The sequence below is a fragment of the Sminthopsis crassicaudata genome, chromosome 1, assembly GCF_048593235.1.
Source record: "Sminthopsis crassicaudata isolate SCR6 chromosome 1, ASM4859323v1, whole genome shotgun sequence".
NCBI lineage: Eukaryota > Metazoa > Chordata > Mammalia > Dasyuromorphia > Dasyuridae > Sminthopsis > Sminthopsis crassicaudata.
The window spans coordinates 64,674,538-64,695,519 of NC_133617.1; the positions used below are offsets into that span (position 1 = coordinate 64,674,538).

Below are 20,982 nucleotides of genomic sequence, written 5' to 3' on the forward strand. Positions count from 1 at the left end.
TTTACAACAGGTCTGATCATGTCCCCCCTTACTCAATAAACTCAGATGGTTTCCTATTGCCTCTAGGCTCAAATACAAAACCCTCTGTTTAACATTCAAAACTCTTCATAACTTTCCAATATTCTTACACTTTACTCTTCAAATCTTTCATCCAGTGGCACTGGCCTCTCAGTATTTTCTCTAGTTGCCCCCAGGCCTGGAATACTCTTCCTCCTTCATTCTGATTACACATGTCCTTGGCTTCCTTTAAGCCCCACTAAAATCCCACTTTCTACAGGAAGCCTTTCCTAACACCTTTCTGCCTTTAAATTATTTCATATTTATCCTGTATATAGCTTGCTTTGTATATAGTTGTTTGCATGTTATCTTCCCCCATTGAATTGTAAAGTCCTTGAGAGAAGGAATATCTTTGGCCTCTTTTTTTATCCCTATTACTTAGTACAGAATTTGTGTATATTAGGTGATCAGTAAATGTTTGTTTATAAAGAAATAGATATAGATTAATTGGAAGGACTATGAAAGCCATAGCATGGAAAGTGTTATGAATGTGCATGTGGGTTTAGACAGTGAAAGAATAGAGCAAGTAAATATGTATTAGGAGCTTGGAATCCATGAATAATGCTTTTGAGACTTGGAATGGGAGCATAGGATGTTACTTAAGAGTATGTATGAATGCTATTGAGAATGAGAAGCCATGAGTTATTTAAGTGAGGAATTATTCTAAATGTAAGAGTCTTCAACACTGTTTAGTATATTTTTAATAATTATTTTGATATAATATCAAGTACATGTATTATGTTTAATGTAGAATATATGACTTAAATGGGCTATTCAGAATATCTGAATAACATTAAGGTTTGATTTTTAGGTAGTGGATTATTTTAGGATAAATAAAGAAGGAAAATGACTATAATTTCCAGGTAACTAAAAGTAACTAATGTCAACTTGAAATGAAAAAAGGAATAGTAATAATTGGAAAATGCTATTTTAATTGGTAGTTACTTGAGTGTATTCATTTTCATTGAATGTAAAATGAGAACTACATGTTGTGAATTTATTGCTTTTGTAAATGCTTTTTGAATACTCTACTTGATGAAACTTAAGTGGAAAAAATAAAGCTATTTCTATCTAAAAGAGAGAGAAAGAGAGAGAGAGAGAGAGAGAGAGAGAGAGAGAGAGAGAGAGAGAGAGAGAGAGAGAGAGAGAGAGAGAGAGAGAGAGAGAGAGAGAGAGAGAGAGAGAGAGGAGGATGAGAGAGAGAGAGGATGAGAAGCCATGACACTTGGGGGGAATATCCTAAGAGGAACAGTGGTCAGAGAGACTGTGCATGAAGTCAGCCTGTGACCTTGTCAGTTATATCCCAAACACACACTGCATGCATGGAGTGAGCCATTATCTAAGATCCAGTTTGGGTCAGTATAGTGGTTGTGGGAATAGGAACTCTTTTTGGTTTATTTTTCAAAGGAAAATACCCTTAAGAGGGGCTCAGGTGGTTCTGAGTATCCTATGGCACTGGGGAACATGACAAGTGGAGACTTTCAGGAGAAGGCTAAATATCCAAATGTTGGAGATATATATCTATTAGGGGAAGAGGGATTCTTACTTAGTCAGTTTGCAGTCTAGATGCCCTCTGAAGTCATTTTAATCCCTGAATGTCTGAGTCCTGAGATGACAAGTGTGTTTGGTTCCTTACAGATCAGAAGAAAAGCCAGAGGTGATGGAGGAAAGGTAAATAATTGATTGTGGTACAAAATCTGATAACAGTAAATAGTTTGCATTTCTATGACACTTTGAAGTTTAAAAATCACTTTCTTCCTAACATGCTCTGTGAAGTAAGTCAGGCAAAAATGATTCTCCCCATTTTATAGATGAGGAAACTGAGGCTCATGATAGTTCAATCATATGCCCAAAGTCCCACAGTTCACAAATGGCAGAATTATTGTGCCTCAAATTCACAAGAAGCAGCATGGCATAACAAATAGCACCATGAATTTAAGAGACAGGAGACATTCATTCAAAGCCAGCTCTATAATTCACCTATTGCATAATTTTAACAAATTACTTCTCTTTTCTAAGCCTCAGTTTCCCCAATTCAGAATGAGTTACTTAAACTGTAGAATGTCTAAGGATGTATGAGGACATTGTTGCATTTCTAAATCTTTTCTTCCATCCTAGTTTCTTTCAGTCACACCTTGATGGTAAATGACTTTACCAGTCTAGAAGATCAGTATAGAGTAAGATCCTTCAAGGGAAGGGATGAAGAGAAACAGAAAGCATGGCAGAAACTCTGTAATTACACATAATAGATTATTAAAAATTGATCTTGTAACTCCCCCAAATATGAAATTGAATGTTACATTATTATCATGACCAAGCTTGATCCTGGCAATGAGAAAATGTCATCATTCCTTCCCTTGATTGTAGAAGTAGGGGACTATAAGTGTGGAATATTGCATTTACTTCAAATTCAGAATGTGTCTTAGTTAATTTTTCTGCCTTTTTCTGTTTCTTTTCATTCTTTGTTATAAAGTTAAGAAGAGGGGCAGAAGAGAAGGGAGGGATATATTCAGAAATGGAGGTGATATAATTACCCCAAAAATTCAATAAAATCAACTTTTTAAAAAGGAAAGTGAATATTGTAGAGGGGACACTTGTCCAGGAATGGGCTCTGAAGTCCTTTGCCATTCTGAGATTGAGGTTCTGTGATTTTCCAAAATAAAATATAATGAACTTAGTCCATAAAAGTTGCATGTTCACTACATTTTTGCAAAACTTCCTCCTTCCTTGACAACTCTCAGGAAAATTCCTAGGTGAATTTGGTTTGGTGGGGAATGCCTGTGATCCCTGCTACAAGGGAAGCTGAGTTTAATGGATCACTTGTGCTCAGAACTTCTGTGTTTCAGGGGGCTAAGCCAATTGGGTATCTACATTAAGTTCCACATTAATATTGTGAACACCTCCCCACCAGAGCAGAGGATCACTAGGCTGCAGAAGGAGGGCAAATTGGTATCAGAGCAAGTCAAAATTCCTATGTTCATCAGTAGTGGAACCAGATGATATGACTGAAGAAAGATCCTAAGTCCCTCTCAGCTTAGCTGAACCTGTTGCTGAACCTTTACCTAAAGCCTTTTTCTGGAATGAGAGGATACACCTGAGCTTGTATTTCCTTCGGTTCTTCAAAAAACTCTTTATTATTTCATCAATCATTCATCTCTCTGCCACCAGTCCCTCAATCCTCTCTTCACACATTTGCCAAAGGAGTTTTCCTAGGACATGGATCTGAACATGTCACTTCTTTGCTCAAAAACTTTCAGTGGCTCCCGATTGCCTCTGGAATAAAACACAAGCTCCTCAGCCTAGCATTTAAGACCTTCTACACTCTGGCTCCCACCTATCTTTTCAGTCTTATTTCATAACGCTTCCCTTTATGCACATTCCATTCCATCCAAACTGGCCAATCTAGTTCCCACCTCCAAACATTTGCAGCATCAGTCTTTCCCATGGATGAAATGAAATGTATTGCCTCTCAAAATTCTTCTCTTCCTTCAGGAGCTCAGACACTGCCTCTTCCAGGAAGACTTCCTTGTTTTTCCTAATCTCTAATGATCTCTTTTCCTCAAATGATCTTATATTTACTTGTCTGTGTCTATGGTGAATCTCCTTCCCCACCAGTAAAATATAAGTTCCTTTAAGACAGAAGATGCTTTGTTTTCATCCTTTGTATCCACATTTCCTTACATACATAGTTGTCTTAATTGGAATTATACACATAGCAGGTGTTGAGTAACTCTTTGTGGATTTGAAACGCAGAGTTTGTCGAGCATCTCCCGCCCTGACTATCTTTCTCCTCATTCATCAGGGCATGAGGGTACCCTGGGTTTTACCAATGGGGCACAGGCTTTTGGTTAGTGCTACTTGGAATGACAGGCTGTAAGTATAAGCCCAATCAGAGATAATGTATCTGCCTCTAGAAGAACCCTCCCTCCTCACTAGGCATGGGGACATTTCTGACCACAGAGAAGGTCTTTGTCAACCACAAGTATAGGAGAATTGCCTACAAAGGCATAGAGGGATCACGTCTTGGTTGGTGCCAAAGGGAGGGCTCACCTGGAGATCTCAGACCCTTGTATTGAAGAAATGGCAATACATAAAGTCATCACCTCTCTGTCATTTTCTTTGCCTCCTCAACAGGTCTTCAGTGGTCACAGAGGATCAGGAAACAAGGTCTGTGGAAAAAAAAACTCGGGGCTGAGTTCTTTATATTAGAGATTCTTTGGATGTCAGAGCGAGAAGGAACCTTAAGGATATCAGAGGAGCTAAAAGGGACCTTTGAGCTAAGTGGCTCTGGATTTGAAGTCAGAAAGACCTGATTCAAATCCAGCCTCAGACACTCACTAGCTGAGCAACTCTGGGCAAATTACTTAACCTCTATTTGCCTCAGTTTCCTCAAAGGTAAAATGGACATATAATAGCATCTATCTCCCAAAGTTGTTATGAAGATCAAATAAGTCATTTTCAAAGTGCTCTGCCAATCTTAAAAAACCATATAAATACTATTCTAGTCCAACTTCTCATTTTTATAGCTAAGGAAAATGTGGCTACTAAAGGTTAAGTGAATACACAGATAACAATAATAATAAAAGTATTATTAATAATAATAATAACTAACATTTGTATAGCACATAAGTCTAAACTTAATATGGAACTGAAGACATTTAACCTGGAGAAGAGAAGACTTAGAAAGGATGTGATCACTCTTCAAGTATCTAAAAGACAGTCACATTAAAGGACTAGCTCCAGACAACAGAAGCAAGAGAAATTGGGGCATATTTTGTAGAGAGAAATATGAGCTGATAATAATGAAAAATTTCCTAATAAGGAAAGTTGTCCCAAAGTGAATGGATTGCCTCAAGAAGTAGCAAATTTCTCGTCATTGTGAGAATGGAGGTTCTCCTCATCATCAAGTAAAGGCTAGTTGAACTCTTGTTGGAGATATTATAAATTGATCAATGAGCATTTATTAAGTACTTGTTGCATACCAGGCACCATGCTAAATGTTATACAATGCAAAAACAATCTTTACTCTCACATGCTAATTGGGGAGATGGCATGTAAATAATTATGTACATATAAGATAAATATAGATTAGATGGAAAATAATCTCAAAAGACAATAAGTACACCTAGGGATGGGGAGGAACTGGGATAAGTCTCTTGAAGTAGGTAGGATTTGAGCTCTGTTTTTAAAGGAAAATAAGAAAAAAAAAGTAAAGAAAGATAGTTTTCAATCATGAAGAACAAATCCTGAAAAGGCAGTTGGGAAGAAGCTTTTGTGCTATGAAGAAGGAGTAGGACAATGTAGCTGGATTGTAGATTGATTGAAGAGGAAGAATGGGACTATGTAGTATGTCAGACAACTTTATACCTGATCCTAGAGATAATGGGGAACCCTTGAGGCTTATTGAAGGGTGGAGAGTCAAAGTGAAATTGGGAAGAAAGGATAATATATCCAGTCTAGGGTGATGGTCTGGGAAAGCACTAATGGAAGTGAGATTGGCAAACACAATGAAAATGAAGATCAGGTTCAGAGGTCATATGGCAAAGGAAAAGATAAAATGATAAAATATTGAGATCAGGGAAAGGAATTTTGAAGTTTCTAAACATGGGAATAGAATGATGATATCAAGATCAAAAGTATGATTATTTCTGTGTAGGCTGCAGGAGAACAGCGGATTTAGTAGTTTAAGGTACTGGGAAGTAAGGTTGTATGAGGGAGTATTAATATGTATGTTTAAGTCCCCTACTACAAAAGGAGGAGTTTGAATGAAGAGGAAGATTGTAAACCAGGCAATAAACTTATTATGGAAAGAAGAGAAGTATCCTAGGCAGAGGTATTCTGAAGCCAGCTTACATCATCACTCAAGAGCCAATTGTTACATTTTCATAAATTTCACTTAAATTTTATAATTTAATTTTATACCTCGGAAATCAGCAAATACCACAAGTCAGGCCTTAATATGTAATTTACTTCTTTCTAAAACTAATCAAAACTATGTTTTTTCCTCTAGCATGTCATGAATCCAAGAGCCCAGATATGGAAGCAAAGAAGGAATCCAGTTACCAGTTGCTTCCTGTACACACCCTTCCTGGTGCCCAGCAGAGCTCATCACCCCCTCATTTTGAAAACCATCCTACCAAGGGCACCACCTCCCATCTGTCTCCAACATCTCATATATTCTACAGCTGCTTGAAAATATTTTATTTTTTTAACAGTCCAGTATTGGCACTTTTCAAACAGGGTCACTCTCCAATCCTCCCTCCTTTCCCACTCACCATTCCTCAAAGGAATGTGAGCAGAGAAGAAAGAAGTGGAGATAGAATGGATCTGTCCTCATCTCCAGTAGCCTTCGCCCTGCATTCCTTATTCTGATTATAGCCCCAAATTAAATGATGTATGAAAGGGCAGATCAGCACATCAAATCCTTTCATTGTTTGGTCCATGACCATTTCTTTTTAAGCATCATGTAGCCAGTGCCCCAGGCACCAAGTGACCCCCTGGCTTTCCTCTCAGTACTTAGCCAAGTACCCCACCAGTTTCTAACATGGACACTCCCCCCAAGATGTGGCTATGCTCTGACAAGCTCCACACACAAACTCATCTTGAGTTTCATAGATCTCTCTCCCCAAATGGATATAACCAGACGGATTCAGCTCAGCGTAGTCTTGGAGTCAGGAAGACCTAAAGTGAATCCTGTCTCTGATACATACTAGCTGTATAAGCATGGTCAAGCCGCTTAATTTTTCAGTGCTCCCAGGCCATGAATCCAGGCTGAACCAGATCTACCCAAGCTGTAAGTCACCTGATCCTGAAAACTTATTCTATAAGCCTCTCCCCAAGAACGCTACCTGGGGGAAAGCAGAGGCTCCTATGTAGAGCTCTGGATCTATCGCCTGGTCACCTTGGACAAGACACTTTGATTCTCTGGACCCTGGTTTCCTCATCTATAAAATGAGAAAGTTGCACTAAATGACCCTTCCAGTCCCACACAATTTCATCCTACAGAAAAAAAAAAAAGAAAGAAAGAAAGAAGAATAGAAAGAAAAGAAGACTGTAAAGAAAGCTAAAAAGAAATCTAGGAAGGAAGGAAGGAAGGAAGGAAGGAAGGAAGGAAGGAAGGAAGGAAGGAAGGAAGGAAGGAAGGAAGGAAGGAAGGAAGGAAGGAAGGAAGGAAGGAAGGAAGGAAGGAAGGAAGGAAGGAAGGAAAAGAAGGAAGGAAGGAAAAGAAGGAAGGAAGGAAAAGAAGGAAGGAAGGAAGGGAAGAAGAAGGAAGGAAAGAAAGAAGGAAGGAAAGAAAGGAAGGAAGAAAGAGGAAGGAAGGAAGGCAGGAAGGAGAAGGAAGGAAGGAAAAGGAAGAAAAGAAAGAAGGAAGGAAGGAAGGAAGGAAGGAAGGAAGGAAGGAAGGAAGGAAGGAAGGAAGAAGAAGAAAGGCAGGAAGGAAGGAAGGGGAAGGAAGGGGAAGGAAGATGAAGGAAAGAAGGAAGGAAGGAAAAAGAAGGAAGGAAGCAAGGAAGGAAAGGAAAAGAAAGGACTAGAAAAAAAAAGCCTTGAACTGGTCCCAAAGAAGAGATTTGAGATCAGACTACCACTTAGACCTCTCCTTTCTATGGATGCCACTACAATGGACAATTGATCACAAGGGATACCTCTTACCTTAGGGATAAACTGCCTCTCTTTTGATGTTGCCCTCAGTGAGAAACTCAGCTCTCCCCATGCACAAAGAACCTCCTCCAGGGGTCGGCTGCTCAGAAACCAGCCCCAACAGCTTGTTTCTAGAATAACAGGATTTCCTAATGCTGTGGAACACTTGGAATCCGAAGCCCTGAGGTAAAACCTCGCTCCTTCCACTCACTCCCTGTATGACCTCTGACAAGTTCCTTCCCCTCTTTTTTGGCCTCAGTCCCCTTCTCTGTACAATGAGAAGATTGCATGAGATGACCTTCAAGGTTCCTTCCCAATCTTCTGGGATTCTGCAGATCCGTTGGCCACCATCCTAGGAATGCAGGTGACAGCACATGACACCATGCTATTGGATGTTCGTGCCTACCTGTCCTACAGTTCAGAAAAACTTCCATTTTCCAGCCAAGAACAAGACCTCTGAAGGGCTGTCACGTGGAAGAAGGGGCCAACTTGTTTGACTCCAAGGGTCTGAACTAGGACAGAGAAGTGACAGGTGCCCATGGGAAAGCGAATCTCAACTCAACTGCAAAAGCGAACTTTGTAACAACAGGAGCTGTCCACTGGAAGAGTCTTCTTCCCTAGGTCACTGAAAGAAATTAGCAAAGGCTGCTGAGTAAGACTAGATGAATTCTGGTGATCTTTCCCCAAAACCTGTGGTTCTAAGAAGCTTAGAAAAACTCAAGGAGAGACAGACAAGACAGACAATCAGCAGGTAGAGCAATGGATCTTTTAAGCAATGGATGTGTGGTCTACTTTGGACTCTCTTGAGCAGCTCCCTTGCTCTAAGCTCTTATTGTCATTATAACTCTATTCCAAGGCCACTGAACCCAGGCCATCTACCTTTGCTACAAAGGATGGCAATGTTACCTAAAGAAGTTTTTCTAAACTGACTACAGCTAAGGAGTTCTCTCCAGGAACAAGGAAGACTGAGACTTGCAGAGATTTCAAGTCTAGATAATATTGATGAGCTCCAAGCACATGTGAATCTTTATCTTGTCTTTTTCTAGCATCTCACTTGCTCTATACTCACTGGAAAGGATGCGGGGTCCAGAAGAACCCAGATAGTGGCTGTCCACTTTTCTTCATCAGGAGAAAAGTAGGAGCCTGGGAAGGCCTTGGAGTTATTGAAAGGATCATAGACTGATTGGGACCCAAACTCAGAATTTTCTCTAACTAAAGCTGTTCTTCAAGCTCCAGGAATCTTAGCTGAGGACTCTAGATCAATCTAGCATCCTCACACAAGGAGCCGTATCCCTGGGATGCTGCTAGCTTCATCCAATAGCTCCTCACCTACCCCACCCCCCAAGGACAGGATACCTTTTGAAAAAAAAAAAGGGGGGGGGATGTAGGGCTATACTACAAATTCTCTGATTCCCGTTGTTTGACATAGCTAGCCCTTGGAAAAATGAAAACAAAATTATCAAGACATGCCCTTCTACCCACATTCCTAACTCTGCCAAACTCCCAAAATGGACAAATGGTCTTTGCCTCTGCATCCCGTTCAAACATGTCTCCCTGAATCGCAAACCCCCAGAGTTGTCATTCAATGTCAAGGTAGTCAGCAACTCTGGAAAACACCCATGTCCATCCCAGAAAACTAGCATTGTGCAGTGGAACTGAGAACTACATGATCTGTGGAATAGTCCTGCCTCTGCTATTGACTTGTTGAATGGACTTGAATAAGTCACTTCATCCTTGTAAAATGTGGAGATCGGCTTTCACGTCCTTTAAGGATTCTTTGTGAGTTCATGTGAGCTCTGGGATTTAATAGGCTGAAAAGAGAAAGTACTGGGCTGAGTTAAATCTCACAGTTTTAAACATGTTTTTGATACTATGAATTGCAGCCGCATGGTATAGTTGGAAAACCTTGGACTGGAACCTAGTAGACCAAGGTTTATACTGTTCTAGCACTAATAATTTGTGTGACTTTGTTACTTTCCCCTCTGGGTCTCAGTCTCCTCTTCTATAAAATAAAGAGACTAGAGCAGATAATTGCTAAGGGCCCTCATAGTTCTGACAATCTATATTCTGAAGTCCCTTTCAGACTTCACATTCCATATTTTATATCCTACTATTATTCCTTTCAGCTCTGACAATCTGTTCTAAGGGCCTTCCTCCTAGCTCTGACCTTCTGTGTTTTAAGGATCTCTCAACTCTGACATTTCATGTTCTAAGGGCCCCCCCAGTTCTGACCTGTGTTATGTAAGGGCCTCCAGCTCTCACATTCTGTGTTCAAGGGCCTCCAGTTCTGACATTCTGTATTCTAAGGGCCCCCAGTTCTGACATTCTGTATTTAAGGGCCCCCAGATTTCATGTTCTAAGGACCCTCCCAGCTCTCACATTCTGTGTTCTAAGGGCCCCAGTTCTGACATTTCATGTTCTAAGGGCCCCCCAGTTCTGACCTGTGTTATGTAAGGGCCTCCAGCTCTCACATTCTGTGTTCAAGGGCCTCCAGTTCTGACAATCTGTATTCTAAGGGCCCCAGTTCTGACATTTCATGTTCTAAGGCCCCCAGTTCTGACTTGTGTTATGTAAGGGCCTCCAGCTGTCACATTCTGTGTTCAAGGGCCCCCAGTTCTGACATTCTGTATTCTAAGGGCCCCCAGGTCTGACATTCTGTATTCTAAGGGCCCCCAGTTCTGACATTCTGTATTTAAGGGCCCCCAGATTTCATGTTCTACAGACCCTCCCAGCTCTCACATTCTGTGTTCTAAGGGCCCCAGTTCTGACATTTCATGTTCTAAGGGCCCCCCAGTTCTGACCTGTGTTATGTAAGGGCCTTCAGCTCTCACATTCTGTGTTCAAGGGCCTCCAGTTCTGACCTGTGTTATGTAAGGGCCTTCAGCTCTCACATTCTGTGTTCAAGGGCCTCCAGTTCTGACATTCTGTATTCTAAGGGCCCCAGTTCTGACATTCTGTATTCTAAGGGCCCCAGTTCTGACATTCTGTATTCTAAGGGCCCCCCAGTTCTGACATTCTGTATTCTAAGGGCCCCCCAGTTCTGACATTCTGTATTCTAAGGGCCCCAGTTCTGACATTCTGTATTCTAAGGGCCCCAGTTCTGACATTCTGTATTCTAAGGGCCCCAGTTCTGACATTCTGTATTCTAAGGGCCCCAGTTCTGACATTCTGTATTCTAAGGGCCCCAGTTCTGACATTCTGTATTCTAAGGGCCCCAGTTCTGACATTCTGTATTCTAAGGGCCCCCCAGTTCTGACATTCTGTATTTAAGGGCCCCCAGATTTCATGTTCTAAGGACCCTCCCACCTCTCACATTCTGTATTCTAAGGGCCCCCAGTTCTGACATTCTGTATTCTAAGGGCCCCAGTTCTGACATTTCATGTTCTAAGGGCCCCCCAATTCTGACATTCTATATTTAAGGGCCCCCAGATTTCATGTTCTAAGGACCCTCCCAGCTCTCACATTCTGTGTTCAAGGGCCCCCAGTTCTGACGTTCAATAGATCTGATCCTCATTCACCAGCCCTGTCTCTCACTTTCATTAAAATCCATCCAGTCCTTAAGAAACCACAATACTCTCTGAGGGAATAAGTCCCCAAATAACTACCCAATTAAATAAAATGATAGGTTTGGGCCTAACCAAGACACTTTTTTATGCCATTGCTCTCCACTCAAAGTGAAATGCAACCTAAGTTAGCAATCATCATTTCCTAATCTTCTCTAAGCAAGTAAACCTTTGTGGGTTCCAAAAATGAGATAGGCAACAATATTCATTAAGGTTCTTGGACTCACATGCCTAAAAAAAAGATAAGGCGGTGTCGGGTAACTGTCCAACTTGTGACCACAAGCTACTATATCCTAAGAAGGGATGCATATGATTACAGATCGAGGGAGCATTGTGTGGGAGATAGGGTACCAGACTTGCTGTCCAGGAAACTAGAATTCAAATTCCTCCTCAGACCTTACTAGCTATGAATCCTAGAAATGACCCTATGCCTCAGTTTCCCCATCTGTAAGATGAGTCAAGTTGGATTCAATAGCTAACTCTATGACTCTATGTTCCGTGGTCTATAAGCAAAATGGTATAGCAGGGCTGGTATAAATGAAAATATCTACATCTAACTATTTTAACCAACTTTATGGAAATGTAAACTGATGGATTCTGAAGGATTTCAGAAACAAAAGCTGCCTTCCCTTGCCATGGCTGCCAGTGTCCTTGGGCTCTCAGAGGCTGGGCCTCTGCCCCAAGCCCTGGTGAGTGCCACCACGCCATTGTTCAACCTCACAGAATTTTCAAGGAGAAAATGTTTGGGAAACTTTAATGGGCTACGGAATCAGCATCCCAGATGGAGAAGAAGGAATATTTTGTAGGCTCTTTCCTCAGAGATACCATCAAAATACTAACTAAAACCTATGATTTGAGGTTTATGGCCACAGAAATCACTAGACACTACCTGCTATGGTAAAGAGGAGCTGAATTTGCCTCCATATAGAAAGTATCCACCCTAATGAAATCACAGATCTCTGCAATCTTCAGGCCTGAGGATAAAACTTGTCAGGTCCTAGAGGCTATCCATACTGTACAGACTCATGGGACTTAGAATTGGACATTCAGTTAGAACATAGCCACAGAACATCCAGACCAAAAGGACCTTCAAAGGCTTCTAGTCTAACCTATCCCCTTTTTACAGTTGGGGAAACTGATGCCCAGAGATGGGGAGTGAGCTGCCCAACATCATACAGGTACAGGTATATAGACCAACCCTCCACATCTGAAGCTCTTTTCACTGGACCACACTGCTTTACAGTGACTAAAGGGATAGGGCTTAGAGCATCTGTATGTATTGTAATTAATGTTAATTTGTGCAAATGATCTAGTAGGATCAACTAGACTAGTTCTGTGACTTTCTGAATTCTTTATTCTAAGGAAACATTTTAGCTTCTCTCCCAGATTTGACATCATCTGTTCTAAGATCCCTCTGAATACTGAATTCTGTGTTCTAAGATCCTTTCTAGCCCTTACATTTTCTATTCTAAGGACTCTCTTACATTCTATCCTTGTTCTGAGGTCTTCCCCACCTCTAGCATCCCCCATTCTAAGGCTTTTTATAGCTATGACAGCCTACATTCTAGATTCTAAGATCTTTTCAAGCTCTGACATCCCGTTTTAACATTTTGTATTCTAAGATCCCTCACAACTCTGACATTCTCTGTTCTAAGATCCCTCCCAGCTCTGGTCTCCCGGGTTCTAAAGGCCCTCCCAGCTCTGACATCCTGGGTTCTAAGGGCCCTCCCAGCCCTGACCTCCTGGGTTCTAAGGGCCCTCCCAGCCCTGACCTCCTGGGTTCTAAGGGCCCTCCCAGCTCTGACTTCCTGGGTTCTAAGGGCCCTCCCAGCTCTGACATCCTGGGTTCTAAGGGCCCTCCCAGCTCTGACCTCCTGGGTTCTAAGGGCCCTCCCAGCCCTGACCTCCTGGGTTCTAAGGGCCCTCCCAGCTCCTGGGTTCTAAGGGCCCTCCCAGCTCTGACCTCCTGGGTTCTAAGGGCCCTCCCAGCTCTGACCTCCTGGGTTCTAAGGGCCCTCCCAGCTCTGACCTCCTGGGTTCTAAGGGCCCTCCCAGCTCTGACCTCCTGGGTTCTAAAGCCCCTCCCAGCCCTGACCTCCTGGGTTCTAAAGCCCCTCCCAGCCCTGACCTCCTGGGTTCTAAGGGCCCTCCCAGCTCTGACTTCCTGGGTTCTAAGGGCCCTCCCAGATCTGACATCCCGGGTTCTAAGGGCCTCCCAGCTCTGACCTCCTGGGTTCTAAGGGCCCTCCCAGCTCTGACCTCCTGGGTTCTAAGGGCCCTTCCAGATCTCACATTCTCTGTTCTAAGTCTTTCTACAACTATGACATTCTACATTCTAGGTCCTAAAATTCCTTCTAGCTCTGATATTCCCTGTTCCAACACCTTGTGTTCTAAGGTAGCTTCCAATTCTGCCACTCTGTGTTCTAACGGCCCTCCCAGCTCTGACAAGCTGTTTTCTTGTTGCTGGCAGACAATGGTTTCCATAGTTGGGTATATATTTCTTCTTCTTCTTCAAGGGAAATACTTTTGAGGAAGGGTTTTCACAGTACCATAGACATTCAGAATTATTCCCCCTAAACACAAAGCCCGCCCACCTCAGCTGGCTCTGGATTGGGACATAACCAATTATATCACCCTACCCCAACATGCTGCCCCTTCCTGTTGATAGGTCACTGCATGGAATTTAAATATCAATTGTATAATGTATATACTGTATATTGGAAAGTCTAATGTGTAAGGGAAGGCTTAAGCCTATGATTTTTTTAAAAATGTGTCCTTACGTAACAGTATCCATTTTTTATATCACTTCAATGTTTACAGCACTTTTTGCCTCCACAGACCTATGAGGTAAGGGTTGCCAGGTTCATTAGTCCCCATGTAGTGAGGGTCAGAGTTATAGTGATTTTCCAGGCGCTCACAAATGTAAGAGGTCTAGCTAAGATTCCAATCCAAGTTTTGTGAATTCTGGCCCTCCACTAGATGTAGCAAAATCAAAATTAATAAAGTAGAACAAAGTTCTGCCGTCGACCCCCTATGTGATCCTGGACAATTCACTTCCTTTCTCTGATCTCAGTTTTTTCCTCTGTACAATGGGGAAATTGGACTAAATGACCTCCAAGGTCCCTCCTTACATGAGCCTACGGTTCTCTCCACAATAGCTCACAATTAGAGCCCTTTAAGGTTTACAAAGCATTTATTTTCTTCTCCCACACACAAAAAAGAATATGACTTTGGTCATACAAGTCTCATCCCCATTTGACAAAGAAGGATAGAGTCCTAGAGAGGTAAGTGACATTTTAAAGTGACCTGAGAGTTTTTATGTAACCATGATCTATTTGAGATAGTCCAGAATTCCATAATTTGACTAGAGGTTGTGGGAGAGACCAGAGTTGCCTTTCGTGACAGTGATCTCAAGTAGGTGGTGAAACTTAAATATCCTTAAACTTCTCCTTAACAAACAACAGATGAAAATGAGCAAATAATAATATTAGCTCAGATTTCTTTAATATTCTCTGGTCTAAAAGCACTTTCCTTACCATTGTCTGTTTTACACGTGAGGAAACTGAGGGTGAGATCTCCATAGCTGCCCAGTTAGAAAGTGTACTAGAAATTCCACATTTGGTCAGATCAGTGACCCATTATTGAGGTATTTAGGGGCTGTCCTGTTTTTAGGTTAAAAAAGAAAGTTACGGAGTGACCCAAAATGATTGGTTGGTTGGTTATTGTCCATAGTTCTTGAAAAGGGCCAGAATAATAATCTATGTTAGAGTCAAGTTGCAGTGTGTCCAACTGTGGCCAATCAAACCAAAATGAGTGCAGAAGTTTGGGTACAAATGGTCCGTGTGAACATTTAGTGAGGATTCTCTAACATTTGCACATCTCACATCTCACCCAAGGTGATAGGCTTGGGATCACGGGATCGAAAGAGTAGAAAGAAACTTAGAAGTCATTTAGTCCAACCTCCCTCATTTTACAGATGTCCAGATAGAAGTTTGGCAAGTATGAGTGAGAATGAGGAAAACTAAAAAGGAGTAAAATATCTTTATTCCCTTTCCCCCAGCTTCCCTCTCCTTGACCCAGTTCTCCACTTCCTTGACCTCTTGTACACCTTTCCTTATGCCTCCTTCTGTACAAGTTAAGAAAATCTTAATAAATATTTGCTGAACATTCTAAGCAGTGCCCTTAAAGCCTATAGGGAAGAGGGTGGCCTGGCGCTTGCATTTACTACACTGAACGTTTCCTCCCCATACACAAAATGAAGAAACAGTTCATCAGGCCTGTGGGATGTCTAGCTGTTTTTCAAGCACATAATCACAACTTAGGCTCTCTCTCTGGTAAGAGCTGACTTGAATGGCACACCTAATGCTTAGGAGGAAAGCTTTAGGAACCAACCTTCAGATCAGCACCTAAATCTCTCCTTTCCTCACATCCTCCCCAAGGCCTATCCAAACATGAGCAGACCATCACCACTCCCCTAACCCAGGAGGTAAAGCAGACCATCATCACTCCCCTAATCCAGGAGGTAAAGCAGACCATCACCACTCCCCTAACCCAGGAGGTAAAGCAGACCATCATCACTCCCTAATCCAGGAGGTAAAGCAGACCATCACCACTCCCCTAACCCAGGAGGTAAATGGGATATGATAAAAAGCAGAAACTTCATTTTGGTATTTAGCAGGATGTTAGCCTCTTACCCCAAACACCATGGACATCCCAATCCTTTCTAGATAGAGAACTGTTCTTTCATTTAAGAATCAAAGTCTTAAGTCCCATTGGCAGCTGGTGGTTAAATGGAGAGAGTGTTGGTCCTAAAGCCAGAAAAACCTAAGTTCAAATCCAACCTCAGTTGCTTATTGACTGTGTAACTCCAGGCAAATCACATAATCTCTATTTAACTCAGTTTTCTCAACTGTATAGTGGGCATAATAATAGTACCCAAAATTATTGTGAGGATCAAATCAGAGAATATTTGCAAAACATACTTATCGTGACCCCTGTACATCTATGTAAAGTCCATATTCTCTTCCCTTTACTCCAATCCCATCTCAATCTTTGCCCAGTTTCCAGGTCTGAAATGGTTTGTTTGAGATGGAACACTGGATCTCTCAAGGAACTGGAATTCAAGGAGGATAGGATAGTTGAACATAAACACTGAGTGGAAAGAACTAGATGTAGCTAAGAAAATTCAGATGAGAATGAAAAGAGTCCGCTAAAAATGGAAAAAGCACCAAGCCCAACATTGTACAGGAAAGGCGGTATGGTATAAGGGGCAGAGAATGCTGGACTTGACATCAGAAGAATTCAAATCTCTACTATCAATGGGTAAAGTTGAACAAGTCACTTCCCCCAATCTTCAGCTTCCTTGTCTGTAATAAAGGGGTGGGACTTAATGATCTCTGAAGTTCTTTTAAATGTTATGATCCTAGTATATAGCAGACCTGTAACTGAAACATTTCACCTAATTGTCTTTAAAAAGTTGAAATAATTCACAGAGAAATATGGATAGACAATGCAACCAAAATAGAAAATGAATGAATTGAAAAAACATTTATTGAGCACTTTTTACTAGAGGCCAAATGCTACACTAAGCACTGTAGGTACACATACAAAAAGCAAGGTGTTTACATTTTAATAGGGATAGACAACACAAATATAGGTGAGCAGTGGCCAGGGAAAGGTATTTTGGGAAATCCCAGGAATGATGAGTGACCTCATAGGGCAATTGATTGACATGATGTTTTAAAAATGGAAGTATTCACTTAAAAAGTTCCCAGAGGTAGAGGTGCTAGAAAGCCAGGAAATTTGTGGGGAGGAAAGTATATGTGATTCTGGAGCACATTGGGAAAAGGGAAGGAGATCAGCATGATGGATCTGGCTTTAGCTAAATGGGATAAGTTCTCATCCCTCAAGAAAATCCTCATCCATCAGGAGTGTGGTGCTCAGAAATAATTCAGAAAATCACAAAAATGGGAAAAAATCAAAAGTAGAGAGGGGAAAGTCACGTACCTGGAGAACAGGATTAGAAGGAGTGGCACCAATATTATTGGTGTCCCAGAACACACCCCCAAAAGATAAGAATTTTGTCACTATTTTTGAGGAAATCAGATACTCTAATAGATCCAGAATTTTATTGGTATGAGCATTTCCTTCACTAGTACAGACTTCTCCATGCCTTCTCATCTTATGTCATTCTCATTCTTTCATGTCTTTTCATAAATGATAACATTGTATTATAATTTAATAGATCTGACCTGAACCACAGGGACCTGAGGTGGCCCATGTTTCAGGTATATATTTAGACAGATATGATCTGATCTGGAATCTGGCTACCATGTCTCCAGGGAAACTGTGATTTCCAGCTTTGGGCAGAGCAGAAAAGCTGGGCACTCACTCCTCAACTCTCCTATTTCCAAGAGAGATATTGGTCTCAAATTATATCTATCTACTCCATGTCAGGTGTTTACAGTTTAGAGACAGAATACTCTTTTCAGAGTTCAGGATAAAGTCAGTTCCCTTGATGATTCAACAGAGAAGGGTAACAGTTTACTTTGCCATCTCAACCCTCTCTCATCAAATGACAATCACAGATATCAAGCAAATATATTTATCCAAGCAAGCAATAAAGCAGAAGTAAGGAAGGGTATATGTTAGGGTAGATGATAGCATATTCATGAAAAAATGGACTCTTCAATTAAAGAGCAAGATCAGACCTTTGTTCAACCAGGACAAGGATTCAGAGGCATCTAATCCAACTCTTTAAATTTACAAATAAGAAACTGGGACCAAGCAAGGTTAAGGGGCTTTTCTAAGGTTTCACAGATAATAAGTAGCAGAACCAGAATTCAAAGTCAGACTAGACTCTGAGATTCAAAATGCTAGAGCATCCACTCTGGTTCATATTTGGGAGGTATCAGTGAAGCACTCAATCTGAACTGAATGCAATTCTCACATATATAAATATACATTTATATATTGGTTATATACCAAGTTATATTCCAATTTGTGGGATTGGGTCAAGGAAAAACATAACATCTTCACATACTGAAATTGATTTAAAAAAAAGTAATCAACTGAGATTTCAGCAGTCAACTATGAGAATATTATAACCAAACAAAAAAAATAGATAAGAAATGTTACTAACTTGAACAGATTGTTAACTCTAGCTAGATTTGAGAGAGAAAAATGGAGAGGGAAGAAGACAAGAGAAAGGAGAAAAGGAGAAAAGGGAAAAGATATAGGAAGAATGAGAGAGGGAAAGAGGGAGAAAAAGAAAGAAAGGGATGAAAGAGGGATTAAAATAGAGAAAAAAGAGGGGGCAGGTAAGGAAGGAGGGATAAAGGAAGAGAGACAGAGACAGGGGAGAAAGACAAATAGGGAGGGGGGAGGGAGAAAGAGAAAGAGACAGAAAATTTAATCTAAAAAGCAGGGAGATATACATTTCTCAAAAACACACTGAAAGGCTCACAAAAATCATGTTCTTCAGCACATAAGAAGTGCTAGATAAATTTAGAAAGCAAGACATGTAGTATATTGCAGACTTCTGAAATCAAAGTGGAAATACTTTAATCATTCATTGAATCCATGATCCAATGGCTAGTGGCTAGTACCCCCACCAGAGAAGATCGAGCCCATCTGTTCTTACTCTTTCTGTGCAATTCTTGTCCATTATCCATCACATGTCTTCCATCTGCCCTACTGTTGTACCCCTTCTTCCCAACTGGAGCTGATCCAGATTCCCTCTCTCCTTCCTATTGATCCATCCAGCTTTGGATCTTGGTCCTGTGGTTTGACTTCCTGATTGATGAGTGAGCACAAGCTCATCTAACTCATTCTGCCTAATTGGGCCCAGGCTCTGTGCTACATAATATTTAGTCATCCACCCATCATCTTGCCATCACTCTGCCACAGTGGATACTCTCTCACCTCTTACTCAGAGGGGACCCCCTTACATCCATTGCTCTGGGCACAGTATTAAATTAAATTAATATTACCATTGCTTCTGGAAAAGACCTCCTTAACTATCCCTGTGATTCCCCACACCAAAGAACTCTTCCCTGCCCAGCACTCTTGTCTTTCCCATTAGAGAGTATAAGCTCCTTGAGGGCAGGACTTTCTTTACTTTTTATTTGTATTCCCTATACCTCGTACAATTGACACATGGTAAAAACTTAACAAATGTTTTTTCCATTTATTCATCCCCTTAAATCCTCCATAGAGGATCTAACCAACATATTCAGGGCATTCTTTCTGTTTTTTTGTTTTTCAATATTTTGGACATCAGTACATCAGGCTGTTCAACTGTTTCCTTCCCTTTCTCTACCTAATCAGCCAGATCCTTTTCTCCTCATCCCTGTTATTGATGGAGCCCTTGATATCACTCTTCCCTCTAAGTCATGATCAGTAATAAGACCACAAACTGCTTGCATCCATCATTTGTCTTTTAAAAAAATGTTTTATTGGTGTTCTTTTCCTACGTAATTGTCACCTCATCTCTGACCTTAATAGAATCCTTCTTTGCTGAATCAATAAAAACAAATCAATATATTAGCCACCTCTGAAAATGTAAGCGTCATTCCACATGTGGAACCCAGCACCTGTGTGCTGAGAGGCAGGAACATGATCCCCAAAGCATCCTCCCTTCACCAGGACCTTCCATTGAGCAGAGCGTTGGAGTCTTCCAATGTTGCTTCTCTTTACGTTATTTTGTTATCATGTAAATTGTTCTCCACATCAGTTTGTACAAATCAAGTTGTCTCTGAATTCCATTGCATTCACATGCTACAGAGGTCAACTAGATGATACAATGGATAGAGCACCAGGTCTAGAGTCAGAAAAATTCATCTTCATGAGTTCAAATCTGGCCTCAGATACTTACCATTTGAGTGACTCTAAGCAAGTCACTTCATCCTGCTTGCCTCAGTTTCCTCATCTATAAAATGAGCTGGAGAAGGACATGGCCCATTCCAATATTTTTGCCAAGAAAACCTCAAAAGGGATCATGAAGAGTTGGACATGACTCAAAAATGACTGAAAAGTTTCTCTGTAGCTGTTGGATCATCTGTTGTGGTTCATCTGTGATTGTCTGTGATTCCACTAGAAAGAAACAAAAATAATATAAACAAAAGGCATTGGCTTATATAGAAATCACTAATTTACCCAACAAAGGAGTATATTAATGAACAATTTGTAAAAATAATAACAAATTACATAAATGGCAACATGACACATATGATCAAACCAATAATTAGTGGCAAAGTTATACACTAAATGCCTAAATCAAGAAATTTTTTTTAAAAAGAGAAATTAAATTAATTGAATCCACATTTAAATAAATGAAATGAAAGCAGAAGACAGGAAATTTTTATTATGAGGGGAGAAATTAATAAAAATAAACATAGCCCTGGGCCCCACCCACTATAAAACATGACCTCCCTCCCACTATACCTATATTTAAACCTATAGCTTAAGAGTTCCCATTGATATTTAAATTTCTGTCACAAGTCTAAGACAGCAATTTAAAGCAAAGGCATTTAATTAAACAAACTACTTAGCAATACTATATATTGATTCAGTTATTAAAGTCTCCACTCATTCTTAAGTAGTTGCTGTCTATCTTGCCTATGATCCTATATCATTCCTAGAGCTAGAAGAAGCCTTAAAGTATATTTAGTCCAATCCTCTCATTTTACAGATGACAAACTGAGATTCTGGGAGGTTGAGT

The 20,982-nt window shown here is 40.9% G+C and overlaps 1 protein-coding gene and 1 long non-coding RNA gene across 4 annotated transcripts in view; one reads left to right on the forward strand and one right to left on the reverse strand.

Moving 5' to 3' along the window:
- The window catches only part of ATCAY (ATCAY kinesin light chain interacting caytaxin), a 78,158-nt gene that overhangs the window by 37,892 nt on the left and 19,284 nt on the right, over window positions 1-20,982 (forward strand). For 2 of the 3 annotated variants that reach the window (XM_074307827.1, XM_074307836.1), the window contains exon 11: window positions 1,696-1,728. In XM_074307827.1, the coding sequence (XP_074163928.1) occupies window positions 1,696-1,728 (33 nt within the window). Of the gene's footprint in view, window positions 1-1,695; window positions 1,729-4,191; window positions 4,225-6,067; window positions 7,213-20,982 lie in introns of those variants that run through there. The other variant, XM_074307844.1, reaches the window with a different exon arrangement.
- LOC141564962 (uncharacterized) overlaps window positions 19,694-20,982 on the reverse strand; it is a 38,814-nt gene continuing 37,525 nt past the window's right edge. Inside the window, exon 3 of the long non-coding RNA XR_012488823.1 lies at window positions 19,694-20,354. This is a non-coding gene — a long non-coding RNA (uncharacterized LOC141564962). The remainder of the gene's footprint in view (window positions 20,355-20,982) is intronic.